Raw genomic sequence first — 24530 nt, 5'->3', positions numbered from 1 at the left:
ATATACAGACCGCTCTATATTCTGTAGCGGTCACCATTCAATAATTTTTCCAGACACATATACTCTTCATATGAAAAAATTCTTAAGGCCAATCATCTTTCCATTAACAACATCTAATGATCTACGAGTAATTGATACTCTCTACTAAGATTCAACATTACCATTGTTCTCAATATCATCACGTAGAATCAATTTAATTATGTGAGACCCATGGACATAATAAAAGAATATCAATAGTGAAAGTAAAGGGAAAAGGGATCCCAAACCTTTTTTTCTTTTTCTTTTTTATCAATACAAAAGCGTATATCACTTTACTGCATTTGATTTTTTAATCGAATACTCTTCAAGAATTTTGATAAGAACCGTCACGACAGTCTAGAAACACAATTTGCTAAACGAGGGAAAGAACATGTACTTGGTATCTAGCAATTCATCGATTCGTGCATTTGGCATCTCGGGACACACCTCGACGACGAAGCGAAGAGGGGAATTAACAACAGACCTTCAATTCATTTTAAAAATGCCGAAGATATTGGGCCTGAGGCCCATATAAGGCCCAAAATTAGACGAGCTCAGTCAGACCCACATTCATCGTCTTCTTGGCATTACGTCGTTGCCATTTATACAGCTTACCTGACAGTCGACGTTCCTGGTCAGGTCCGTACTTCCGATCCCTTCTCTCTCTCTCTCTCTCTCTCTACATTCTCTCGCTTCAGTCTCCATCGATTCTACGCAAATCCGAAGAGCCGCGTCTTCCCTTTCTGCTGACTGTCTGTGAATCCTTTTTTCTTCAACTCTCCCGCGGAAGAGTCGAGCAAGAAATTTGTCGGAAAGTGAGACCCAGCTGGAGCTGCTCGGCCGTGATAATCGGAACTTCGGTTCTCCGATGATGGTCTCGAATTGCTGCTGCTGCCGCTGCCTCCGACGATGATGGACCTAGTCTCCGGCAGATTCGGCCGCTACTTTCCTTGCCTCGCTGATCCCGGTACGTGCGTTTTCTACTTGATTCCCGAGAAAAATCTGGTGGAACTAATGGGGGTAGGAAATTCTGATTGTGAAGTTAGTTAGCTTGAGTTTGCTTGGTCGCAGATTGTCAAAGTTTCTATTTTTATGATTTTTTTGGGGGAAATTTTTGACTTCCTGGGAGCACAATTATGAAAATTTTATTGTTCAGTTTTGAATCTGTAGCCCTTTTCATGTTAATCATATTTTGATAAAAAGTTGTGCTTTTGGGATTTCTGATTTTCAGCTCGGAGATCTTCAATCGGTCTGAAAGCGGCGTTGGTGGCGCTTCATCTTGTATATGCCGGTGTTCTCTTTTTGTGCGATGCAGACTTGATACAGAAGACAAAGAGAGAGCCATGGTATGCGAATAAGTTATAGCTATCAATGGTTATCTTCCTTCGTCGAGCAATTAAATGAAGGAGTTACTATTCATTGTATCAATGGAGTTAGTTGATAGGAAAATTGATCTTACTAGTTATTGGGAGGGTCAAACTTTGAGTCGGGGGACGGCAACCGATTGGTTCAGGGATTCTGACTCCTGAGGAGTGACTGGTGATTAGGGGCTAGATGGGGTTGAGAAGCCCGATGTAAAGCTCAATAATTAGTTTGATGATTGATCGATTAGGAAAACTATAAAGCTTGATATCGTCATCTTAGAATTTTTCATATAATTGAATTTCCGTACAACTTCAAAATTCTTGCTTGATGATTTAGACATCACAAAGAATTGTCCAAAGAGATCTGATAGCTTATTCTCGGTTCATGTTTTGTTCCAGGTACACTGCCTTATATGTGGCTCTCTTTGTTGTGACATTAATTCAGTATTTTGTAACCGCCGGTTCCTCTCCCGGGTAAATGTTGAGGTCAAAATTTGTTGAAGTGATTTAATATGCTATTTATATCTGCCTAATGTGACTAACATGCCATTTTTATATGCTTTAGTTTTGTTATTGATGCTATGAGAGCCATTAATGAAGCAGACACACTGTTTGGAACGATAGGGGTTGCCAAGTAAGACTATAAATATACTCTGATGACATTTGGAGGTTGTTTTGGATATGAATATCCCCTCATTTTGCTGCTTTAATTTCCGTGTGGCTTTTAAGCGAAGACATGCAGCTTCGAGCAAAAATGGAAGCTTAAATCTTACGGTAGACAGCAGTCAATCGGCAAGAAGTGGTTCAACTTCTTGGTCCAAGGTGGTGATGGAATTGTACCCTCCTGGAACTCAGATTAGGTAGGGCGTTGCATTTCCAGTTTGTTTAAGTTTGATCCTGTTTATGGCACATTTTAATAACAATCATATTCTCAAGTGACGTTTGACGTTTGAACATCTTTTGTAGAACTTTCACATGCGGATACTGTAGCATAGAACAGGTCATTTATCTTTCTTCAGATAAGTTGTATATTCTGATTCAGAATGTTGCTTACTATTAAAATTAAAAAGAAAAAAAAGGGAAAAAACACTTTCGTGGAAGTTAGAATAAACTGCATAATGGAACATCTCATCTCCTCGTTTGTGTGCAGCCTCCACGGGCAAAACATTGTCACGACTGCGATAAATGCGTTCTTCAATTTGATCACCACTGCGTTTGGTTGGGAACATGCATTGGACAGCGAAACCATTGCCGGTTTTGGTAAGTTGTCACACGGCTAAATGTAGGAGAAGATTTCTAGTTTTATTGCTAATGAGGAAAATATGAAAACTCTTTAAAGCTCATACTTTAGAAGATGAGCTGGAGAATATTGTATCATGAAATTGAAAATTTTCCTTACTTTCTTAGTTTTGGTATATCTTGCAAATTCCACGGCTGGGGATTGCTTTCAAGAACGAAATAGGCCTGCTATTTCTCAACCCTTTTATCGTTTTCTTCACTTTTTGTTATTAGGTGGTACCTATGTGAAGAGACAGCTTTGGGTCTGTGGACTGTTATCCTCTACTGTTCATACTTGAAGACCAGCATAGCTCGGGCCTGGTATGTTATCACTTTGAGATGTCTATCGTGAACTTCTATGGAGAAACTAATTGTTGTGGAGTCTTGGTAGTTTTCTTTTATTCAACTGCTCCTTTATAATATCAACATTTTCTTTTGTCAGGTGGAGGGATGTCATAATGATACTGCTGCTCATTACCCTGATTATCGCCCTCATCTTCCTGCTGCTCCTGTTGCTCTTCCACAGGTGTGCTTTCATAATCTTCGTTTTCTAAGTAAATTCTGCTTGTACATTGTAGGAAGTTGCACTTACCATGTACATGCCTATAGATAACCGTTTTCCTTCTTTTTTGTTTTTGTGGGGGGGGGGGGGGGGTATGGGAATGAAAAAAAGTTGAATCTTCAGGCAGTTTTATGGTTTCATGCAATAACTATTCACTTCACTGCCATCTCAGCTACCTTATTCTGACAAATCAGACCACCTATGAACTCGTAAGGCGCAGACGCATTCCTTATCTTCGGTAAGTAGAAGTACTGCTTTACGTGTATCGGGTCCTAATTCTTTTCATAGGCAGTTGTTTCCTCCTTGTTAAATTTTCTTTAATTTTTCCTTTTAAGACCTATCGATTGTATTCTCAACTGCAACTGAACTATATGGTGTGTGTTGTAAAATTTTGTTCGGATTTGCAGGAGTGTCCCTGAGAGAGTGTACCCATTTAGTCAAGGAATCTGCAGAAATCTCTACAACTTCTGCTGTGCCCGCACCAGCATCACTGATCTGGAACGGCTCCCCACGGCACTGGAGATTGAGGAAAAGTCGAGGCCGTACACATGCTGTGATTTTCTAACCTGCCGCTGCTGCTGAACTTGGGGGCGTTCTTGTCATTTTACCATTCAACGGCTCCTCTCCTCATTCCACAATGCCTGTCATTTTCATGTGATTGCTCCTGATTCTTTCGTTATTTCGGCATGCAAGATCGATCTGCTTGTGGAATTCCCATCAGGGCCATGGAAGATTCGATTCATTGTTGTTGCGGTGTCATTTTTTCTGTTGGGCACAGTAAGAGTGAGGATTTTATTATGTGTGGGCTCTTCCTCTAGGCCTTGGATGTATTATTACTTATCTCATGCCGTTCCAACTGGTAAGTGAAGTTTCAATAGTGTTAGTTTTGCTTGATTCCTTGAAGATTCTAAGACCAAGACGCTCTGTCGGATGTAGATCACTGGGTCGTAGCCGTTGATTTATTAGATGATACCCGTGTTACGGTATTATTGACATTTGTGAATGGTCTCTTTTGAATAGGATGGGCCTAAGATGTGTAGTTAAGCCAAGCCAAGTACGCTTTCGGTTAAGATAGAAGCAGCATAATGTTATTTGAATTGAGCCTATAACATCATTAAGTCGATGATTGCAGTGATACTCTGATGAATATACAATTCGCATACATTACGAATACGACATGACTTCATTGATTTAGTACTAATTCAACATGGCACGATTGATCTGATCTGACATAAATTCAGCATGACGGAATGTAATATTTGTTCATTGCTAGAGTAGAAATGGAAGCGAACCAAGTAATTACTATTACTAATTCGCGTCTCCTTTCAGTGGGGCTTGAAGAAGCTGACTTCGATGCCGGTGTCGATCACAACATAAACACCGGCCGCAATGAGGAAGAAGCTCAACACCATGCCCAAAGTCCCCAGCCCCCAGTTGAGCCACCACATCGGGCTATACTTCTTCGGCTTCTTGAGCCTGATCCACATGAAGCACGGATATGCCAGGGTCACGGGAAGTGCGACACCTCCGATCAGGCCTGCCAGGCTGCCCAGGAACGGGATGGCAACTGCCACGAAGAAGCAGCCGAACCCGAACATGGCCCGAAAGATCGCCCGGAGCCACCAGGGGCAGGCCTTGTTCATCCGTTTCGTGTACTTGGACTCCATGTCGTCGAACATGGGCATGCCGTAGATCTGGAATGAGCTCACTGCATTGACGATCACGAACATGCTCGTCAACCCGAGGATGGCCCTCGACACGTCCCGATAATGGAACTGGTACAATGCAGTCAGCATCCCCCCATTTGCCGGTATCTGCAATCAATTCGGGAAAGAATTTTTTAACCCGGTCACGAGCAATCCGACCCGGAGGCCCAATAAGATTAATTGGGCCGATAATGGGAACCAAGAAGAGCAAATCGCAGCCCATAAATTTTGTAATGGGCTTTTTTTCTTACCATGTGGCCATAGGCCCAATAGCCACCAATTGCAAGGGGAAATAAGCACATAGCAATGAGCGTGTAAGAGACCATCACTCCTTTCCACATCGGCACGTGCGAAGGAAGCTTTTCACTTGATGGCATTGTTCCCTAGAGAAAACATGATCACTAATTACAATCGTTTTCATTGCTATAATTAAATCAATATTTTTTCGCTGATATTATTATCTATTTAAAATGTCTTGCTCTAATAATTATTTTAATTGCTATATATGGCATTATATGCTAACTAATCGTGGTGAAAATGGGCCACACCTTCATAAATTTTAGTGGGTTTGGGGCCCATTTGGTTAGGTGTGAATAATGAAGCCAATTCCTCCAAAAAAGTCTTTTTTTTTCATGCGATACAACTGGTAAACGACTTGCAAAATTTCAATAATTCTAGTAAATACCTTGTCTCAAGGCCAAGACGACCGAATAAAAATTATCTCAATTGATAAAATAAGGATAACTTACGATATACTAGAAAAAAATTAAAATAATTCATGCAGAAAAGGATATATTAATTATATGAAAAATAAAACATCGACCGCTCACATTATTTTTATTTTTATTTTTTGGCCAGGACATATATTAACCATTATTGTCTTCTGAATTTTATTATTAAAAAAATACTTTATGTCAAGCACTTTGTGATTTGGATGAAGCCGACACTTGAACACTGTTTGTTTTTTTTTTTTCAAGGTGTGAACTCTGGTCTCCCGAAGTCCAATTGGGCCTCGACTAATCCAGTCGAGTCGGGTCGACCCACCAAGGGGTAAAACTCTCCCAGTATGAATTTTTTACATTGATAAAGACTTGAACCAGAAACCTTACTTAAGCGGAACAAGTGTCAAACCGATTGAACTAACCTATGTTGGTTAAACACTTTATTTCAACGAATAGATTCGTAAAAAAATGTTTCTATAATATAATATCTAGTTCTCGTGCTAAACTTCTTCCGGGGGAATTTATGATAAATCCACTATGACAAGATGAAAAACATTTCTTAACCTACCTGGATTTCAAGGACGAGGTTGTGGCCTCTGAAAGCGAATGAAATAATACCGAGTGCGTTGAGCACATCGTTCACACGCTTAATGCGTGAGGAGCCCTCGCCGATGGGATCGTACGAGACATGGGGTAGCCTGCCCTTGTCAACGGATATGACCCATATGGAGGTACAGTACCCAACAGCTGTGATGGCTCCGATGAGCGAGACGCCGGCTATCGAGTTCAGGTTGGGCAGCTGAGACAGTAAAACTGCCGCACAGGTGAACACAAGGTACCACTCCACCGTGGTCAGAGGCTGTGATTTCATGGCGCAGGCAGTCCCGCATACGATCTGGTAGAAGAGCTTCGAGGTGGATCCCCCGATGATGATGAGCGCGACGCATGTGCCACCTGAGAGGTACATGATCGGGAACAACGCGAATATCTTTCCCAGCTTCTCATCTAAAACGTCCAAAATATATAATTTTAATGTCAGAGCCCTATAACGGGTATAAATAATCACAGTTTACAATTATAATTATGACAACATCAGGAACGATCCAGGGTTTGGACTTAAGAGGGACGAGGTTCTTGAGGGGGCGAACTATAGGATAATTTTCCTGGGTTACGGGGGAATATAAGAAATTTCATTAAAATTTAAAGGACTATACGTAAATTTCTTTAAGGCGTGAAAATTGTAGGGGGCGATTGCCACCCCCGCATATTGAAGGCCAGTATCGACCATAGCTGGACGACATACTGAAGGCGGCAGAGAATAGCTGCATGTATCGGCTATAGCGCATCCCGGTTTCCACGGACTCGTGAAGTTGGATCAGTAACCATAGCGTGTAGAGCTGCCATATGAACGCCAGCGTCAATCCAATTACTCCCCATGTCCTGAAAAATTAGGCCAAAAATTGATTGTCAACATTCACCTAACATGTCGAATCAAAACAAAATATACTTTTCATCGCTCGGGACGATTGATGATGGTGAATAAGCGTTGCATCGAGATTTTATTTTTCAGTGGTCATATACCGACTTGATCAGTTACTTACCAGCCGAGCACAGTGAAAGCCACAGGGAGCACGAGAGCCTGAATCCCAATCCCCGAGCAGAGGGTATGGAATGCCGCATAGTACTTGTTCCCATTCCTTGACTCGGTGATCGGCAGCCACGCGTCCTGGGGGTCGAACTTGGTGAGGCGAAGGGCCTTGCGGACGGGGCTAGAAAGCGGAGTTATGAACTTCGGCGTGAGGGAGGACAACCTCGGAGTCCTCGGTGTCTTCGAGTTTGGGGTTTTAGGAGTTTTCCCCTGAGGTGTGATGGCCTGCTGCTGTTGTAGCTCCGGCATGATCTGGGGCTGTGGGCAGGTGAGAGGGGGTGGCGGAGCTACCCTTGCCACCAGCGGCGGTGGCTTCTCGGCCACGGAGTTTATCTTAGTAGATTGATCACTCATGTTGTCGTTTCTCTTCAAAATTTGGTTGTTTTGAAGGGCATAGAGTAGAGTGCTATAAAAAGGGATCTTTTGTAATTTTAAGTATGGATATGCATGAAGAAATTGTATGAAACATACACATATTTTATAGTGTCTAAATCAAGGTGCAAGTTGTTTAAGTTGAGCTTTCCGCCATCAAAGAGGATATAGTGTAGTAACGCACGTTTTTACCTAATAATTAAAATTTTCAAATTCAATATTTATTGTAGAACTATTATTGCCCCTCTATTAGTTATTAAGAATTTTATTTCATCTTATTAGACCAGTTGATCTCTCTTGTAATCGAAAAGTTGTGCTTAAAACAAATTAAAGGAAAAAAAAACAGCGAAAAGACCAGTTGTGTTAGTGGGCATTTATTTGGCAGATGGGAATAAGTCGACTGCTAGGTTCTTCTTTTGTTTAGATTATGATCAGCAGTTGAAATTAAGTGAGCATTGTTCACAGAAAAATATTAAGCGAGTATTGTGAAAGGAATTTAACTCAACGATATCATTTTTGAGTCTTAAATAAATAGGATGAAAATATTTTGAGCTCGATTCTCACCAATAATAGAATCCCCGATATTATTCACTTCTAAGATTATGAATATGGAACAGATAAAAGGGGAATGTTTTGTATATACAGCCTTAAAATAATCTCTTTCGACCAAGTTTTTAGAGTTAGAGAAGAACCATCGACTTTAATGATCGCAATTTGAATATGAGGGTCCGAAGTATCATGATAATTAACTACTACGTATTATACGATTTCTATACTGGTATAATCATCCTGATATATATGTTTGTAGGCTCCATATCGTATCAAATCTAATCTAATTCCATGATTTTCAGCAATTAATATGTGTAATCCCCCAGTCGAACATACTGAATTTTAGCAACCAACGATTCAGCAGAAGGGAAATGGAAGGCCCAGCTGCTTAATTCTATGCATGAATTTCAATTTCCCCCCATCCTTCTGCCATCTGCATCTCATAACAACGCCCGCTCTTGCCTTCGGCTGCCTGCTAGCTCGCTTCTTCCGTGTTAATAACCGGAATTCGAACTATAAAAATATATTTGCCATACATTAGGGTCTCAATGATTGATATAGCTTATCATCAGGATATCCGCATTAATTAAGCAAGCAACTTGAAGAAATATCTCCTGTCATTTGATCGATGGGCAACCGACGAACCAAAGTTGGTCCTTGAATTAAATGAGGGTTCTAAGCCTACGGTATATCCCTTTGACTGACAACTTTGGCGGCTGGTTTACATGTTATCATGTCACCATAAGCCATGCCATTTGCATGCAACTAGGGTTCACAGTCCGCAAATTTTATGTCCACGTTGTCAAGTTTTCATAAGATAACGTGCTCATTTATGATAAGATCGATACAATACCATAAGGCTATCGTGATTTAGATATAATCATACTTGATGTTTATATCCAAATTAATGGGTTGTAAGAGCTGAACCTAATTCAAAAGTATCAACCATGACTATACCCCTTAAACTCCGTATGTCTGCATATCATGTTATATGGAAAATTGCTAGCCCCATATGTAACATGGGCTCAAATTCTCAGTAATTTCCTGCACGAAAGATTAATTAATTTAATCCATCTGACGTGAAATAATTACATATAGAATGTTGATGTGTGATCGAGTAGTATATATTATTTTGACTAAAATGGCCTAGAATTGTCAAACTATGATTACAAAAGAAATGCATATAGATAATATATGAGACTAGATAGTGTGCTTATCACCACATTTTTCTTGGATGATTTGAATGTCTTCGAGGTGGACCTATGATGCTTCTGTATGAGATATATACTATTTGAAATGGATCGAAAAACTGACATGGACACTACTCGATCACGCAGACCGTTTAGCCAATGAATCTATGGACTGAGTTGATCGAAAAAAGCTCAAGAGGAAGACCGATCGCTCGAATCGAGACATTTTTTATTTTAGCAATTTGTTTTAATTTTGCCTGGCATTGTTATTTTTGGCAACTAAGGAAATTTTCTTTGCTATAGCCTCTTTGTTATATCTAGGGTTGGTAGACTATGTTTTGGTCATTATGAATTGAAGAATAAATGTTTTCAGAGGTTCTCTCTATTATAAATTTGGTCTTTGCGTGGCCATTGCGTTAGGTGGTATCAAAGCGAGGCAGTTTCCCTCGATTCAATGGCAAGCAACACCGATAAGACAACCAATGGTCCTTCTGATGGTGATCGAAAGACCAATGCCTCTGGTGTGGATCAAGAGGAAGCGGTGGCAGCTTTGAAGCAAAGGATGGATCGCAGATTTCAGCGTTTAGAACGACGCTCTGAAGAGATTTTAGATCATCTTGATGCTCTAAACGTGAACACTAATGGGAATAGAAATGACGACATGCAACGTCTCAAGGAACGGAGAGTCCACGGTCAGCTCAGAGTCAAGCGTGGGTCGATACGTGAGCGTAGGTAGTAGGCTTACATCGAGGATTCAGAAGAAGAATTTGAAGATGAAGTGGATGAACTAGTAAGATACATGGGTGAACCTGTGAATTTTAGTTGAAAGTTGATATTCCTTAATTTAATGGGAGTCTGAATGTTGACGAACTTTTGGATTGGATTGCGGACATAGATCAGTTCTTTGAATATATGGAGATTCTCGAAGCTAGGCAAGTGAAGCTCGTTGTTTGTCGATTGAATATAGCGTTCGCATGTTGGGAAAGGTTGCAGCCTCGGCGATTTCGGGATGGAAAAGCACTACTCAAAATTTGGTATAGGATGAAACAATTGTTGCGGAGGGATTTTCTTCCTCCTGATTATGAGCAGATTTTATTTCAATAGTATCGACAGTGCAGTTAAGATTTGATGTCCGTGCATGAAGACACCGCTTAATTTATGAGGTTGGCTAATTGGAATTGCCCGATATATGGGAGGCCTGAGGTTCGCTATTAGGTTTGTAGGTGGTGTGGACATTGTCTAAAGCGAGGAATATAGCATTGAAGGCTGAGATGATGTTACATGAGAAGAACAAACCCGAGTATCCTTGAAGGAATCATGTTGGGGAAGCTCTCGTGCACCTAATGACAAGAGCAAGTTTGCTAATGATGCCCCTTCAAGTAATGACAAAATAACGAGGACAAGAAGTTAAAGGCAGTCGATCGTAAGGAAGAAGTGAAGACCGCAAATCCCTTTGCCAAACCAACTCCTGGGAAGTGCTTTAAGTGTAACCAACCTGGTCATCGGTCCAGTGACTGCCCTTGTCGTAAGGCAATCAACATAGTGGAGTGAGAAGAAGAAGATGAAGAGATTTACTGTGGGCCAGATGGAGATGAAGGAGAGTTCGAAGAGGATAATGATAATGATGGCAGAATTATGTGGTGATGATAATGTTGTTGTCGAAGCAAGATGACCATAGTCAACGACATCAATTATTTCGGACCAGGTGCACTATCACCAGTCAACTATTTGATGTTATTATTTCATTTTCTTGTTAACACCAAAGAAAGACGAGAGTTGGAGGATGTGCATGGATAGTCGAGCCACTAATAAAATTATTGTGGGCTACCGATTTTCAATTCCCAAGCTTGATGATATGCTTGATAGACTGCATGGTGCCAAGGTGTTTTCTAAGATTGATGTTTGTAGCGGGTACCATTAGATTCGGATCAGGCCCTTAGATGAGTGGAAGATAGCTTTTACGATGAAGGATGGCTTGTACGAGTTCCTTGTGATGCCATTCGGGCTTACCGACGCACCGAACACTTTTATGCGACTAATGAATCAGGTATTGAAGCCTTTTTATGGGAAGTTTGTTGTGGTTTATAGTCTATTGAAGGAGGAACATATGTTGCATTTGCGGGAGTACTTATGATTTTATAGAAAAATAAAGTTGTACGTGAACTTGAAGAAGAGCAACTTCATGATCAACAGGCTACTCTTCCTTACCTATGTGGTTAGCATAGGTGGTATTCATGTGGAGAGGAGATGGTTCGGGCTATTAGGGACTGGCCTACCCCGAAAATGATGTCTGAAGTTCGAAGTTTTCATGGCTTGGCAACGTTTTATTGGTGTTTTATCAAAGATCTTCAGTACCATTGATGCACTTATTATAGAATGCCTGAAGAAAGATAAATTTCATTGGAGCGATGAAGTTGCTACGAGCTTTGCTATTTTGAAGGAGAAATTGTTTAATGCTCATGTTTTGGCACTTCCTAATTTTGAGGTTTTGTTCGAAGTTGACTATGATGCAAGTGGAGTTGGGATAGGCGTTGTTCTTTCCCAAGAGAAGAAACCTGTGGCTTATTTTAGTGAGAAGCTCAACGAGGCTCGGTGTAAATGGACTATGAATGATAATGAGTTTTATTTAGTGGTCCGTGCTTTGAAGCATTGGGAGCATTATCTAGTCGGTAAGGAGTTTATTTTATATTCTAGTCATGATGCCCTAACATATCTAAATAGCCACAAACGCATTAGTTACAATATGCATGCTCGGTGGACTCAATTTTTGCAAAAGTTTCATTTTCAGCTAGTACACAGGGCTAGAGTGCAGAGTAAGGTTGCAGACGCTTTGTGTAGGCGTGTAAATTTTTTAGTCATGACGAGACAAGAAATTGTGGGATTTGATACTGTTCGGGAATTGTATGAGGCTAATGATGATTTTCATGGAGTATGGGAGAAGTGCTTGGTGAACCAATCTGTTGATGATTTTTCATCTATATGACAGTTTTGTTATGTGAGAATACGAGCTTTGCATTCCTAAGTCGTCATTGCGGGAAAAGCTTATAAGAGATTCGTATGGAGGAGGTCTGGCTGGCCACCTGGGCCGAGATAAAACCCTTGTTGCAATTGATGAGAGGTTCTATTGGTTCTATATAAGGAAGGACATGAGCAGATTTATGTAGAGGTGTTACATCTATCAGACTGCAAAAGGGCAGTCTCAAAATGCAAGCTTGTACACTACTTTACCTATTTTTGAACACATATGGGAGGACTTATCTATAGATTTTGTGCTCGGGTTACCACGAACACAGAGATGGATGGATTTTGTTTTGGTTGTGGTAGTGGTTGACAGGTTTTTCAATATGGCACACTTTATTCCCTGCAAAAAGACTTCTTATGCAAATGTGGTAGCCAAATTGTTTTTCAATGACTTGTTCATTTGCATGGTGTGCCTAAATCCATCATTTTGAATCGAGAAAGTAAATTCTTAGCCACTTCTGGAGAATTTTGTGGAAGTTGTTCGATTCGTCTTTGAACTTTAGCTGCACTGCTCACACACAGATTGATGGTTAGACCAAGGTAGTGAACCGAACGCTCGGGAATCTAATTCGAAGAATATGTGGGGATCAACTGAAGCAGTGGGATTTTGCACTGGCTTAGGTTGAGTTTGCTTATAATAATGTTGTTCATATTGCTACGGGGAAATCTCCATTCTCCTTGTTGTATACCAAGTCACCACAACATGCAGTTGACTTGATCACATTGCCGAGGATTCTCGGAGCTGGCAGAGCTGCTGCTAAGGATTTGGCTAATCAATGGCAAGATGTTCAAGCTGAAGTAAGTAAACCAATGATAAATACAAAGTAGGAGGTGGATCATTGAAGTGGGAGACCAAGTGATGGTTTTCCTTCAAAAGGAGAGGTTTCATGTTGGGACTTACAATAAGTTACAAGTGAAAAAGTATGGTCCATATCAAATTCTGAAGAAGATCAATGATAATGTATATGTTGTGGATTTACCGAAGGCTATAGGAATATCCAAGACCTTTAACGTGGCTGATATTTATCCTTTTCATTCTTTAGAGAAGCCATTGCACCCTGATGTTCCAGACAACTCGAGGTCGAGTTTTTCTCAAGCGTAGGGGACTAACGCAGATCCTTTAGCCAATGAATTTATGGACTAAGTTGATCGACATAAGCTCAAGAGGAAGACCCATCGGTAGCATCAAGATATTTTCTATTTTAGCAATTTGTTTTAATTTTGCCTAGTATTGTTATTTTTGGCAACTAAAAGATTTTCCTTGCTATAGCCTCCTTGTTATATCTAGGGTTGGTAGTCCACTCTAGTTTTGGTCATTATGTCTTGAAAAATAAATGTTTCAAAGGTTTGCACTCTACTATATATTACGTCTTTACGTGGCCTTTGTGTCACTCAAGACCAACTTACATGATTGACTTGCCACCAGCTTACGTTCTTACTAGCATATGGCTAACTTGTAGACTAGCTCACTTCCAAGCTATACATACTAAATGACTTCCAACTAGAGTTAATCGACTAGACTACCACCAAATTACGCCTATAATTACCCGAAGGTAGCCACTCACTATGTAATTCAAACTCATTCCCTAAACTCTTTCTACTTTCCTACAGTTACATTTTCTCTCTCCTTGACTTGAGCATCGGAGGGTCGATGTAGACCTCCAACCCTTGGATTTCAGGTCCCTAGAATTATGGAGCTTGCCTTCATTCATTTTTCATATTCAATTCTCATCGGTGTATTTCTCAATATTCCACCGGAGGCCATGCCTTTGTAGAAAAAAGAAAATTCATTTTGTTACCATAGTACAGTTTGCGTGATATATTTTAGTAGTCACTTTTTCATTGGATGTACATTTTAAGACACTACTATATGTGGACAAAAGCAGAAATTAAACTGAAATTGCTTAATTATATTTACTTCGGTTTAATATGGAACACATAGGCTGTTATTTTTCTCTCCATCATCGAGTGGATTATGGACATTTAAAGGCAACGTATGTTGAGAAAATATTGAACAAGTGACATTCATCCTCTTGCTAAGTAACAACCAACAATGATACTTGAAAGAAAAAAAATCATTTCTATAATATGAACTCACATATTTTCACCTATAAATATTCTAATTGATTATTATTTATTACTGAATGAGTAGCACTCACTCAAATATTTTCTCCGTACTGCAAAAAAAAAACTATTTTTTCCTCGATACAATGGATGAGTGTTCATGCTTTTTTTTTTTGTGTGTAATTGTTCATGTGTTATCCATTTCTTCATTCATGCGTTATTGATTCATTCATTCAATCCGATCTCTCTCCCTCTCTCTCTTTCTAGGGGTTGAATTGAAGTACTTTTAATCGGTCATGATTACTTGAGCAACAGATATATCATGGACTTCCTCCAGCCGATCGATTTCATGGGAAGAAATTGGCCTCTAACCCCACATCTCTATTTTTGTGATTTAATTATTACTATTTTTTTGGTGTAATATCCTGAAACTGATTATAAACTAGTAAAAACACCCGCACCTTGCCGCGTTTTATTTTATGAAGGAATTGAAAATTTTTATTTAATAATTTAAAAATCATTTTAATCATTATGTACATTTTATTTCTTATTACTTTGCAGCGAAACCTTCATAAATATTTCTTATTTATCGTTATTGGATATATGTACTATACCATATTATTCCAATAAAAATCATTGAATTAATAAATTTTAAAATCGAAAATTCAGTAAAACATAGTATTATATAACTATAAAGTTAAAAAATAACATGGAAACATAAAAAAGGTTATATGAATGTGGTTATCACATGAATTGTGATGATTTAATTAGAAAATAATTTATCGAGCACTTCAAAATTTCAAAAAATATGCAATAGTTTGGAAAGGTGCAATATTAAAAAGATTATATCTTCACTTCTTATATTAACATCAAAATTTTTAAAGAAAAATCGACTTAATTCTGACAAAAAATTTGAATTAATTATTTATAATTTTTGATATTATCAATTATGTTATATCTAAATAAAAAAATTATATGTATATATTAATGATATTAAGTAGTTCATATTTATCGATTTAGTATCTTTAAGCTCGATTTTAATTTACCTCACGCCAAAGTCCATGTTCAAAACTAATTACTGAAATGATGACACAGTCGAATAGCGATAGCCAACACATGAATAGCGATCGCCAACACATGAACAAAGGAAAATCATCTTGCCATTATTTAGTAAAGCAATATGGCTCTGTATATAGATCTTTCCCTCCGAAGTATATATACTACAGATACGATTTACAGTAGAATGACTAGAACTACACATAATCCTCAGGAACGTAAACTGACTTCAGTACATGATGATGATTGGGCAGAATTCTAGGATCGTTTCATACCAAAATGTGGGGGCTTCCGCGACTGCTTCTTAGATCCTGTCATAAATTTTGTTGCTGACGTCCGATTCCTTGCCAGGATTTATTGCTGATGCCCGATTTTGTAAGGTAATCACTTGCGATACTTCAGAGCTTCAAAGCGAGCAGCAAGATCATCGTAATCAGGCAATTTTGGATGGACGAGAGGAACAGGGTCCCGCTTAGTCTGAGACGATGGCACAGGTGGTGGAAGCCTATCCATCTCAATCTCATCCTCAAAATCCGATTCATCAAACTTAACATCGGAATGCACAGAAGGGGCATTGTAGCTGTGCCTCCTATACATCTTTGGGTCATTCAAGTGAGAGAGGAGGTCATCGCTACCCTTATAATCGGACCCTTCAAAGCTTTCTGACTCATCGACCTTTGTATTTGAGTGAGCCGGGGGAACATTATAGCTGTGCCTTCTGTAGAATCTTTCCGCCTCCAGAGAATTAGTATTCGGGTCATTCCCTGAGCCTCTGTTTGCAAGATATGCTGCAGCTTGTGCTGCTGCGACCGCTTTCTTTGCTGACTCAGCGGCCACTTCAGCAGCTGATGCGGCATCCTGGAAGAGTGTATTCTCCGTCTCTTGGCTGTCAGTAACTCTGAGAAGAGAACTAGAACATATCATTTAAAGGAATTCAGCATGTTTCAAAACTATTTACTCACTGGCAGTCCCTAGAATTTATTTGAACTTTCAGAAATAGAACACTTTTCTATTTTTGCAACTATCAGATTACAAATCTCTGTTAGATAGTCGAGTGAACAGATAAAAGGTTAACAGTCAGTAGAAATGTGTAGATTAAGCATCATCTCACATATTTTGTTGGACAAAATTTGTTTGTTCAATTAATCACTCCACAATCTCAATATAAAAGTAGTTCATTACGTCCACACCAAAGTGACAAGAATGAAAGAGGAACTACAATCATTTAATCAAAATGATATTCAAGACATGTTCAACATGACTCTATGAGGAAGCCCATGTTATATAGAACCGCACTGCTGCCAAAATGAATATGAAAGTACACAAAGGTCGATGACAGAGAATGACAATAATGTACCAGACTTACCTTGTGGCTTGCTTGATTGAGTTGGCAGAGTGACCTCCTGCGGGGTTCACAGGTAGACTTGATGCACTCACAAAAGTTTTTGGTCCTTCCTGAGATTGTCAAGTTAAGACCAGTTTTTAGATACTCAGTGCGAGACAATCCGAAAGATTAAAAAGCGAGAAAGAGGGGAAGCGAAACTCACTATTTTCTCCTCAGGAGGTTTAAGAAGCTCCATTTCGGACTCAGTTGTGTCCCATTCGATCTGGTACTCCTTGGCTATTTCCTTCATTACTTTCAACTTTGTTTCACCGCTAGGAGTTTTAACGGACAGCTTCTCGATTAGCTACAAGACCGAAAGACTCTCAGCTAAGTACATATGAGTCAACATATATCTGGTGCTACACTAATTGCTTCATGAATAAAATGAAGGAACTACTTCGTAAATTAGCTACAGTCACTACTTTGTATCTAATCACAATTAACATGAGAGATTTTAGAAGGACCACAGGGCCCAAAGTCTCTTGATCACCATATGTTTGCAATACATTAGAAGGGAGGCAAAATGTATAAAGATAATGGTAAGTGCAGCAGTACCATTCTGTTAACACCGCTATTAGGCCGCAAATCAACAGCAGCTGACACGAAATCTTTTCCGTACTTTTTCCCAAAAACCTCCCTGATTGTGGCCAGCTCAGGAATTTCTGAGCACCTTGGGGCTGCAAATATCAGACTAGAAATCCCTTCTTTGAGGTCTGCTGGACATGCCCTGAAAATTTGATCAATATGAGATGTCATTATTGCTGGCTCTACAGTCCCTAGAATACAGAATATCTGCTCTACTTTTCTTACTTTTGCTTTGCGATGATCTGAAGTCTCGCCACAATCAACTCGCAGAAGAGCTCGATGAACTCATTTGCAGCCAAAATGTTCTGTTCCCTTATCACATGCTCCACCTACAATTGTTTTTCCAAAGGAAAAGAAGAAGGTGAAGCCAATTCTCTGAACACTGATGAGGGTGAGATTATACTGATACAGAACTTGCAAAATGTCAAAAATTTAGGAACCCAAAGCAAAAATGAACGAGTCTTGGATGTAGATTGAAACCAAGGAGAAAGTAGCAGAAGTTCCATCAAAACAGGACAGATATATATATATATATATATATATATATGCGTATATTCATCACATCAGCGGCGCAGCCCCTGATCCCAAAGTACTAGTCCCTTCCCGGCCGATAATCATATTAATCTCAACAACTAACCCGATTCTCCAAAATATGTGCATGAAGAATATATACAACAAGAGCATCCTTTAACGTTACACTTGCACATAATTGAGGTTTTACGCTTAAAAAAACGAAACTTGCAAGTTGGAACAATGGCAAGAAGCCGAAACAGAGAAGTATCACGAGTCCAAGAAAGGAGTCGTGCTCATGCTCCTGTTCCTGTACCAACTCAGATTTTCCAGTAATTGTAAGCTCAAAGACTTGTGCCCTAGCAATCAGAATCCGTATCATAGCTTTGTACTCCCATTTGAGATCAACGCCGAAGAGGTAAAATGGACATAAAGTCATGCATGATTCACACAAGTACATCAGAGATAGAACATTTTGTGCTTAGGTTTTTTAGTAGGGGCGGGGAAGAGGAAGTAGAATGTACCCGGACACGAGCGGTGGCGTCCTGGCCGGACTGGAGGAGGAGGGCTATGTCGCGGCGCATCTGCTTTACCACCGCCTGCCGCTTGTTCCTCAGCAGCTTTATCCTCGCCACCGTCATCTTCGCCGCCGTCTTGCTGACATATTTCCCGGCGACATTGTCACAAATTGATCCACTGAGAGTGATAAACCAACTAGGGAAAGTACATCACAATGTCGGAAATGGAGAATCGAGATATTACCATTTGCCGGACTCGAAGCCCCGGCGGAAGAGAGAGAGAGTGAGCTTCATGAGTCTCTTCGTCTGGGACGCCGCCGCGCTCGCCGCCGTCATTGCCGCTGCCTGCTATAGAGAGAGAGAGATATAGGGGTGGAGGGGGGGGAGAGAGATGAGAGGTGGGAGCAGAGTGGGGCTGTCTGCTATGGAGCGACTCTGTAACGGTCTGCTGATTTGGGAAAGTAATCACTCATTTATTAATTAATTAAAAATAACATTTTAGTGAAATTAAAACCACATATTATATTCAATGAGCTTTCAATATTTGTCCGCGTGCACTCTGTATTCGATATGAATGACACTCAACTAATTCAGTTTGATAATTAATATTTATCTTATAGCATCTAAGGGATATTCAAGACATTTTTAAGGATCTCATAGAGTATAGTTCAATTATCAAAAAGAAAAAAATGGCTCTTATCGAGTATAAAATCAAGAGAAAACATTCAATTTGGTCATTAAAAAATCAATTTGCCAACAATATGGTTCTTCAATGAATTTTGCAATAATTTGGTCCTCCAAAAATCAATTGGTCAACAATTTAGTCAATTAATTTTGCCAACAATTTGGTCCTCAAAAAATTAGTTGGCCAACAATTTGGTTCTCGAAAGATCAATTGACCAGTAATTTGATCTTCGAAAGACAGTTCTTCTAGACAATTTAAGTTCCGATATTAACTGACCATCGACGTCGTGACGATAATCTGACCTGGAAGCTGATATGGCACATCCTTAACTAACGGCAATTGAAACATTGATTTTTTAATTCCAAACCCGTTATAATGTCCTTTTGGTTGTCCCACCCCCATCTTCTACAACCAAAACGGGATTCTCAACTAAACTGGAATCAACCTAGGCGATCCAACTTACATGAAACACGTGATGAAGTTTTTGATTCGTCACTCATTCACTGTGTCTTTACATTTTGCAAAGAGATTTTTGAAATTAGGATTGAAATGGGGAGGCAAAATGACAGGATTTATAGAGTTAAGGGAGTGAAAATGTGAACAATGTCTTTTAGTATGGTGGGAGATGGAACGACACCGTTTAGTTTCTTTAAAATCATATGTCTACTTCGACTCAAATTTTATGAATGAGCCACCTTAGTCTCACGTTGTTGCGCCTCAACCGGAGCTATAGTGGGAGATAGTAGAGTACTGTCATATCAAATTGTGAATGAAATTTTGTCAGTTGGGGAGAATTTGTCACAGATGCAATTTCTGTTTTGGTATATGAGTAGTTTTAATGAGTCTTTCTGAAAAAACAATTTGCCTTTTGTTTTTTGCCAACAAAAAGCAGATTTGTTCAGAAAAACTCATTAAAATTACTCATTACATTATTTTTTCAGTGGAACATGTTTACAATATTTAAACTCAGCTAATTACATATCAATCAAGGTGATACTAGTGATTCGGCAAACAATCAGATTAACTTAACCTAATCATGAGAAAAATATATATAAATATAGACCAAAAAGGGCAGAGGGAAAAGATGAAAAAATCGAAAGCAGAAAATAATAGATTATGTGAAAAAGCCGTTTTTGGGAACTTTTGAGTGAAAGGGACCCACGCCGAGGTGATGGGACGGCTGGCGCTGCTTTTGTTGACTCCTCTGGTCTTCCATCACAGGATCTTCTCTACTACGAGGAAAACTAGCCGTTACACAGCTTGACACGTACCGGACGACAGAAAAAGTCTTACGATAAGTCCATAAAATTTCTCAATACATTCCAAGAAAAAATTATGATCAACTTGATAACAGAGTTAAATTTAAAATTTAAAATTATTTTTATTAAAATAAGTAAAAAATAATAAATATGTTGGTGAAAAAATATTTATATATATATATATATAAGTGTGATTGTACTAATGAGATTGAGGAATGAGATAAAAAAATAATTATTGTGTTATTGAATTGTGAAAAAATAATGAATAATTAAAAAAATTTAGTATTAAATAATTGAATTGAATGATAGTTAATATAAAAATAATTAAAGTAAAAGGGGAAAACTAATGATTGTATAATTGAAGAAAAAGTCAGAGTAGAGTAGAGTGAAAAATAACCAAACGGAATCAGGTCAATTCATCTTTTTTTTTTAGTAATATAACAAAATATAGATTACTGTTAATAAAATTAAATTTTTTTTTGTGTATCATACAACATCACGTGATATATCAGTTACATACACTACCTCCGTGTATGATAGAAGGGGGTACACATTCGAACCAGACCATGGAGATGTTTTACGTGACAAATTCGGCTAATATTTATTTTTATTTTATTTGGCTATAACTAGGGTTAATATCAGTAAAAGAATAAAGAAATTAATACATAGGGGCATAAAAAATATCACTTTCGAGTATCTAACATGCAATATTTTGATTTTGAATTTTCGATTTGTGCCATTGCACTAGGTCTCATTCTTTGAATTCAGCTTCACTAGGGAAGAAAATATCCTCATATTCACATGCTAGTGCCTCTTTAGCTCAATTGGTTCAAGTTGATGATCCTCAGTAGTCGTAGTGACTTTTTAGATATGTTATGAATGAACGTCGCATTCAGTAAAGAATATGAGGGATCGACATTTGATCCAAGGAACACAACTGAGATAAGGTAGGAAGTTTGCTATAGATTGAGGCAAGTGGTTTAATAAATGTACACTACAAATTGCGAGTCTAAATAAGACAAGAAATTTATGCAACAAATTTTTTAATTGATTTAATGAGTTACAATCTCTAATTGCACTCTTGTAAATATAAAGAAAAATCATGTGATTCTCTTCGCTTAACCTAAATGCTGTTAAGAGGGCCTTCAAGACTTGATCTTGAAACTCTGTGAATAGGCTTTAGTTTAATGTCTTTGCGTAAATGGAACTTCGAGTTTTGTGCTTGTTTAGAGACTTTCCTTTAAACACGGAGACCTTTAGAAATTGTTGGGGCTTGTGTGCTTGATCCGATCTATTGTGAAGCTCGAAACGGTCTTTGCGACTTTATCCGCCGTCCTCATGTTCTTCGCTTTCTTCTTTCGAATGTAAATCGTCCTTGAGATCTTGAGACCTTTTGATCTTCTCATACTCCTTTAATTTGCAGAGCACTTGTTCTTCTCCTCGGAGCTCTATGAAGATTTGGCTCTTCAAAAGCCCCTTTGTGACGAATGAGGACTCCTATTTATAGGTGTGCAGGAGGGAGTCAAGAGTCTTCGTACTTGCATTTTATTGGTTGGTTCAAGATAATAATCCACTCTTCTCTATTTAAAATAGATCATTATCCATTTAAAAGATATTTCATAACCTCTTGATTCTGTCAGTCACTAATTATTCGAAATTAATTAATTTATTTTAGATAATCAATTAATGCCAAATATGGTGAAATATCGAATTTGGCCTTAAATACGCACATGGCATTTTATGTTCTCGAATATTAATACTATACTTATTTAAATATTCGAAATGATAGAGGGTAATTTGTGATTTAAATAAAAAATATAAATATCTGCAATATATATCATCATCAATAGCTCAAATAAGAGGTTGCTGAGTAGCAGTTATAATACGTGACAATTTGTAACGAGTGTCATCATTTTCCTCTCCATACAACATAGTAGGTCAAGGTTTAGGTTTCTAGTTTTTTTTTTCCATACTTATTTCACGTAAAATGTGAGAATTAATCCGACTCTCTTGTTATTTATCCAAAAAAAATAAGAGAAGAAAGGAAAATGTCAATTACAGCTGGCCGATGAACGCCCAACTCCAGAAAGTATGCAACAGAGCCCAACAAGATTTTTAGGTGGCCCAATATTAAGTCGTAAGCTAACTTATCAAGTAATATGTCCATGGGCCGGTCCTCAGCCCGATCAAGTTTCCAAAATATTGCGATATGGGACCGGCGGGGTTGATGCTTGTGACCCACATATAGGCGCATTCGAACCTCCAAACGGGGAGCAACCATGAGCCATTGCGCCTCGTCCGGCACAACCACTGTGCGAGTAACCAGGGCCTCGAGTATTGTGATGGTCGAGGGTCTTACAGCTCTTTTCACTGCACTCTGAGTACACACGATCATTTCATCCGTACATTTAACTCGAAAAAGTACGTGGAAAAATGCTAAAACAACAATACAAGATAAGCAAATATAGTAGGTGAAACTTCTTAGGCTAACCACAAAATAGAAAGGCAAAGGGCAACATAACCATCAGAACCATCACAATGCATTTGTAGTCAGAGTACTCATAAGAGCCTTAAATTACTCTAAACCTTCTGGCAGCCACGAGGATTACTAATGAAGGCTGGGAAAGAAAGATCCTCTCATGTATGTATTCAATCTCAAGAATCTGCTCTAGATCTTTGCAAGACATTTCTTATTCGAGCTAAATAGGAGGGTATTGAGCATATCACCATTAGCGACTTTTTACACATCAATTGTGGTGATATATTTGAAATTTAATATGGTATCAGACCACAAGTTAAAAATGCACTATATATAAATCTGTAATTCTCCCATTAAATTAATTTCACACCTATTCACCAAAAATAATAATAATTTCACATCGTGAACACCCTTCAATATTGTTCCAGTTTTCTCTCGAGAGGAACTATTAATAGGCCACTACACTGTATTCTATGTAGTCGTAACTTTTTTCGTGCAGGCTCTTATGGTAGTCACAGCCTTTTAATAAAAATAACCGATGGTAATGAAATATAGAATTCGACCTACGTAGTCTTGTGGCAATGTGAAGAGCATGTGAAGGCCATATGTGTTTGTTTATATATAGTATCTATCTAGCCAATATTGCTTTGTTGTCACCCTGCTCCACAAACAAAGACATTACTATATATATATATATATATATTAGAGTTCCATAATACCTATTTGCGTACTTTGTATCTAGCCAACATATGCATGCACTTTGGAGGATATGGCTAGATTCTTCTTCGTCTTCTTCTGATTTATATTTCTCCACAGTGAACCCACAACGTCACCGACTAATCTCGCATATCTAGGCCTTTGCTTCTTTGATCGGTTTGGTATAATCTCATTGAATTACTATGGTCCTATCTTATAATTGCAGCAAAATTGATAAAAGAGAAAAGACTTTACGAAAACAAAGAAATGCATGGTCCCCAAGATAAATTGAATGGATTAATAAAGTCGATAGCAAAAAATTCTATAATCCAGAGAAATAGGGCTCAACGCAGGCCCCCATAAGACAATCACCAAAAATGGAGGTATCAAATTAACACATACACTCTTTTTTTACCCAAAAAAAAAAAGATAATTTACTTACAACTCAGGCAAGTAACTTCTGAACTTCGCCTTTCAACCAATGATATTATAGACCAGCCTTTCCTCTGTCTTTTATTAGGGTTATTAACTTTCCTTAATTATAACCTAAACAAGGGAAAAAAAAAGGATTTATCTCATTATGATGACCGAAAGAGATAGACCTGAGAGTTAGGTTGGATCGATCATAATGTACATTAATCATTGAATAAAAAGGTGGGACAGAATAGAATTGTGGGGCTAATCTGAAAAAAGATCTCGAAAATGAACCTCGATAGAGAGTCTCCAGAAATGGATGTGATGTGATCCATAGAGATCAATAACAACTCATTATCAACATACTTAATTCGACAAGTTGATGGTGGTTGGAAGCGATTAATAAACAATATTCCTCTCGCGAGGATAACAATGTTTGAATATATTTGT

General features: G+C 38.6%; 3 protein-coding genes across 5 annotated transcripts; 1 reads left to right on the top strand and 2 right to left on the bottom strand.

Moving 5' to 3' along the window:
- Positions 1-638: 638 nt before the first annotated feature.
- Positions 639-4219, top strand: LOC116211066 (protein S-acyltransferase 10). The gene is made up of 11 exons (XM_031545263.1): positions 639-985; positions 1250-1364; positions 1782-1856; positions 1948-2016; positions 2117-2242; positions 2349-2382; positions 2533-2642; positions 2895-2981; positions 3103-3186; positions 3395-3460; positions 3630-4219. The coding sequence occupies exons 1-11, from the start codon at positions 928-930 to the stop codon at positions 3802-3804; spliced, it is 999 nt and encodes a 332-aa protein (XP_031401123.1). The 5' UTR covers positions 639-927; the 3' UTR covers positions 3805-4219.
- A 143-nt stretch (positions 4220-4362) lies between these two features.
- LOC116211065 (lysine histidine transporter-like 8) lies at positions 4363-7749 on the bottom strand. The gene is made up of 5 exons (XM_031545262.1): positions 7252-7749; positions 6954-7090; positions 6219-6655; positions 5180-5311; positions 4363-5036 (listed from the first exon to the last, which is right to left on the bottom strand). Exons 1-5 carry the CDS (start codon positions 7650-7652, stop codon positions 4548-4550), a joined length of 1596 nt encoding a protein of 531 aa, XP_031401122.1. The 5' UTR covers positions 7653-7749; the 3' UTR covers positions 4363-4547.
- A 7883-nt stretch (positions 7750-15632) lies between these two features.
- LOC116209910 (IST1-like protein) lies at positions 15633-18977 on the bottom strand. Of its 3 annotated transcripts, none has more exons than XM_031543663.1 (7): positions 18792-18977; positions 18554-18686; positions 17745-17848; positions 17490-17661; positions 17098-17238; positions 16917-17005; positions 15633-16460 (listed from the first exon to the last, which is right to left on the bottom strand). In XM_031543663.1, the coding sequence occupies exons 1-7, from the start codon at positions 18881-18883 to the stop codon at positions 15935-15937; spliced, it is 1257 nt and encodes a 418-aa protein (XP_031399523.1). In that variant the 5' UTR covers positions 18884-18977; the 3' UTR covers positions 15633-15934. The 3 variants fall into 3 exon arrangements, with proteins under 3 accessions (XP_031399523.1, XP_031399524.1, XP_031399525.1); XM_031543664.1 differs by having other exon boundaries at positions 15633-16448; positions 18792-18974; XM_031543665.1 differs by having other exon boundaries at positions 18554-18682; positions 18792-18922.
- Between the last annotated feature and the right edge of the window lie 5553 nt (positions 18978-24530).

Source organism: Punica granatum, chromosome 6, assembly GCF_007655135.1.
Source record: "Punica granatum isolate Tunisia-2019 chromosome 6, ASM765513v2, whole genome shotgun sequence".
In the NCBI taxonomy this organism is placed as follows: Eukaryota; Viridiplantae; Streptophyta; class Magnoliopsida; order Myrtales; family Lythraceae; genus Punica; species Punica granatum.
This window is presented reverse-complemented; position numbering and strand designations above follow the sequence as displayed.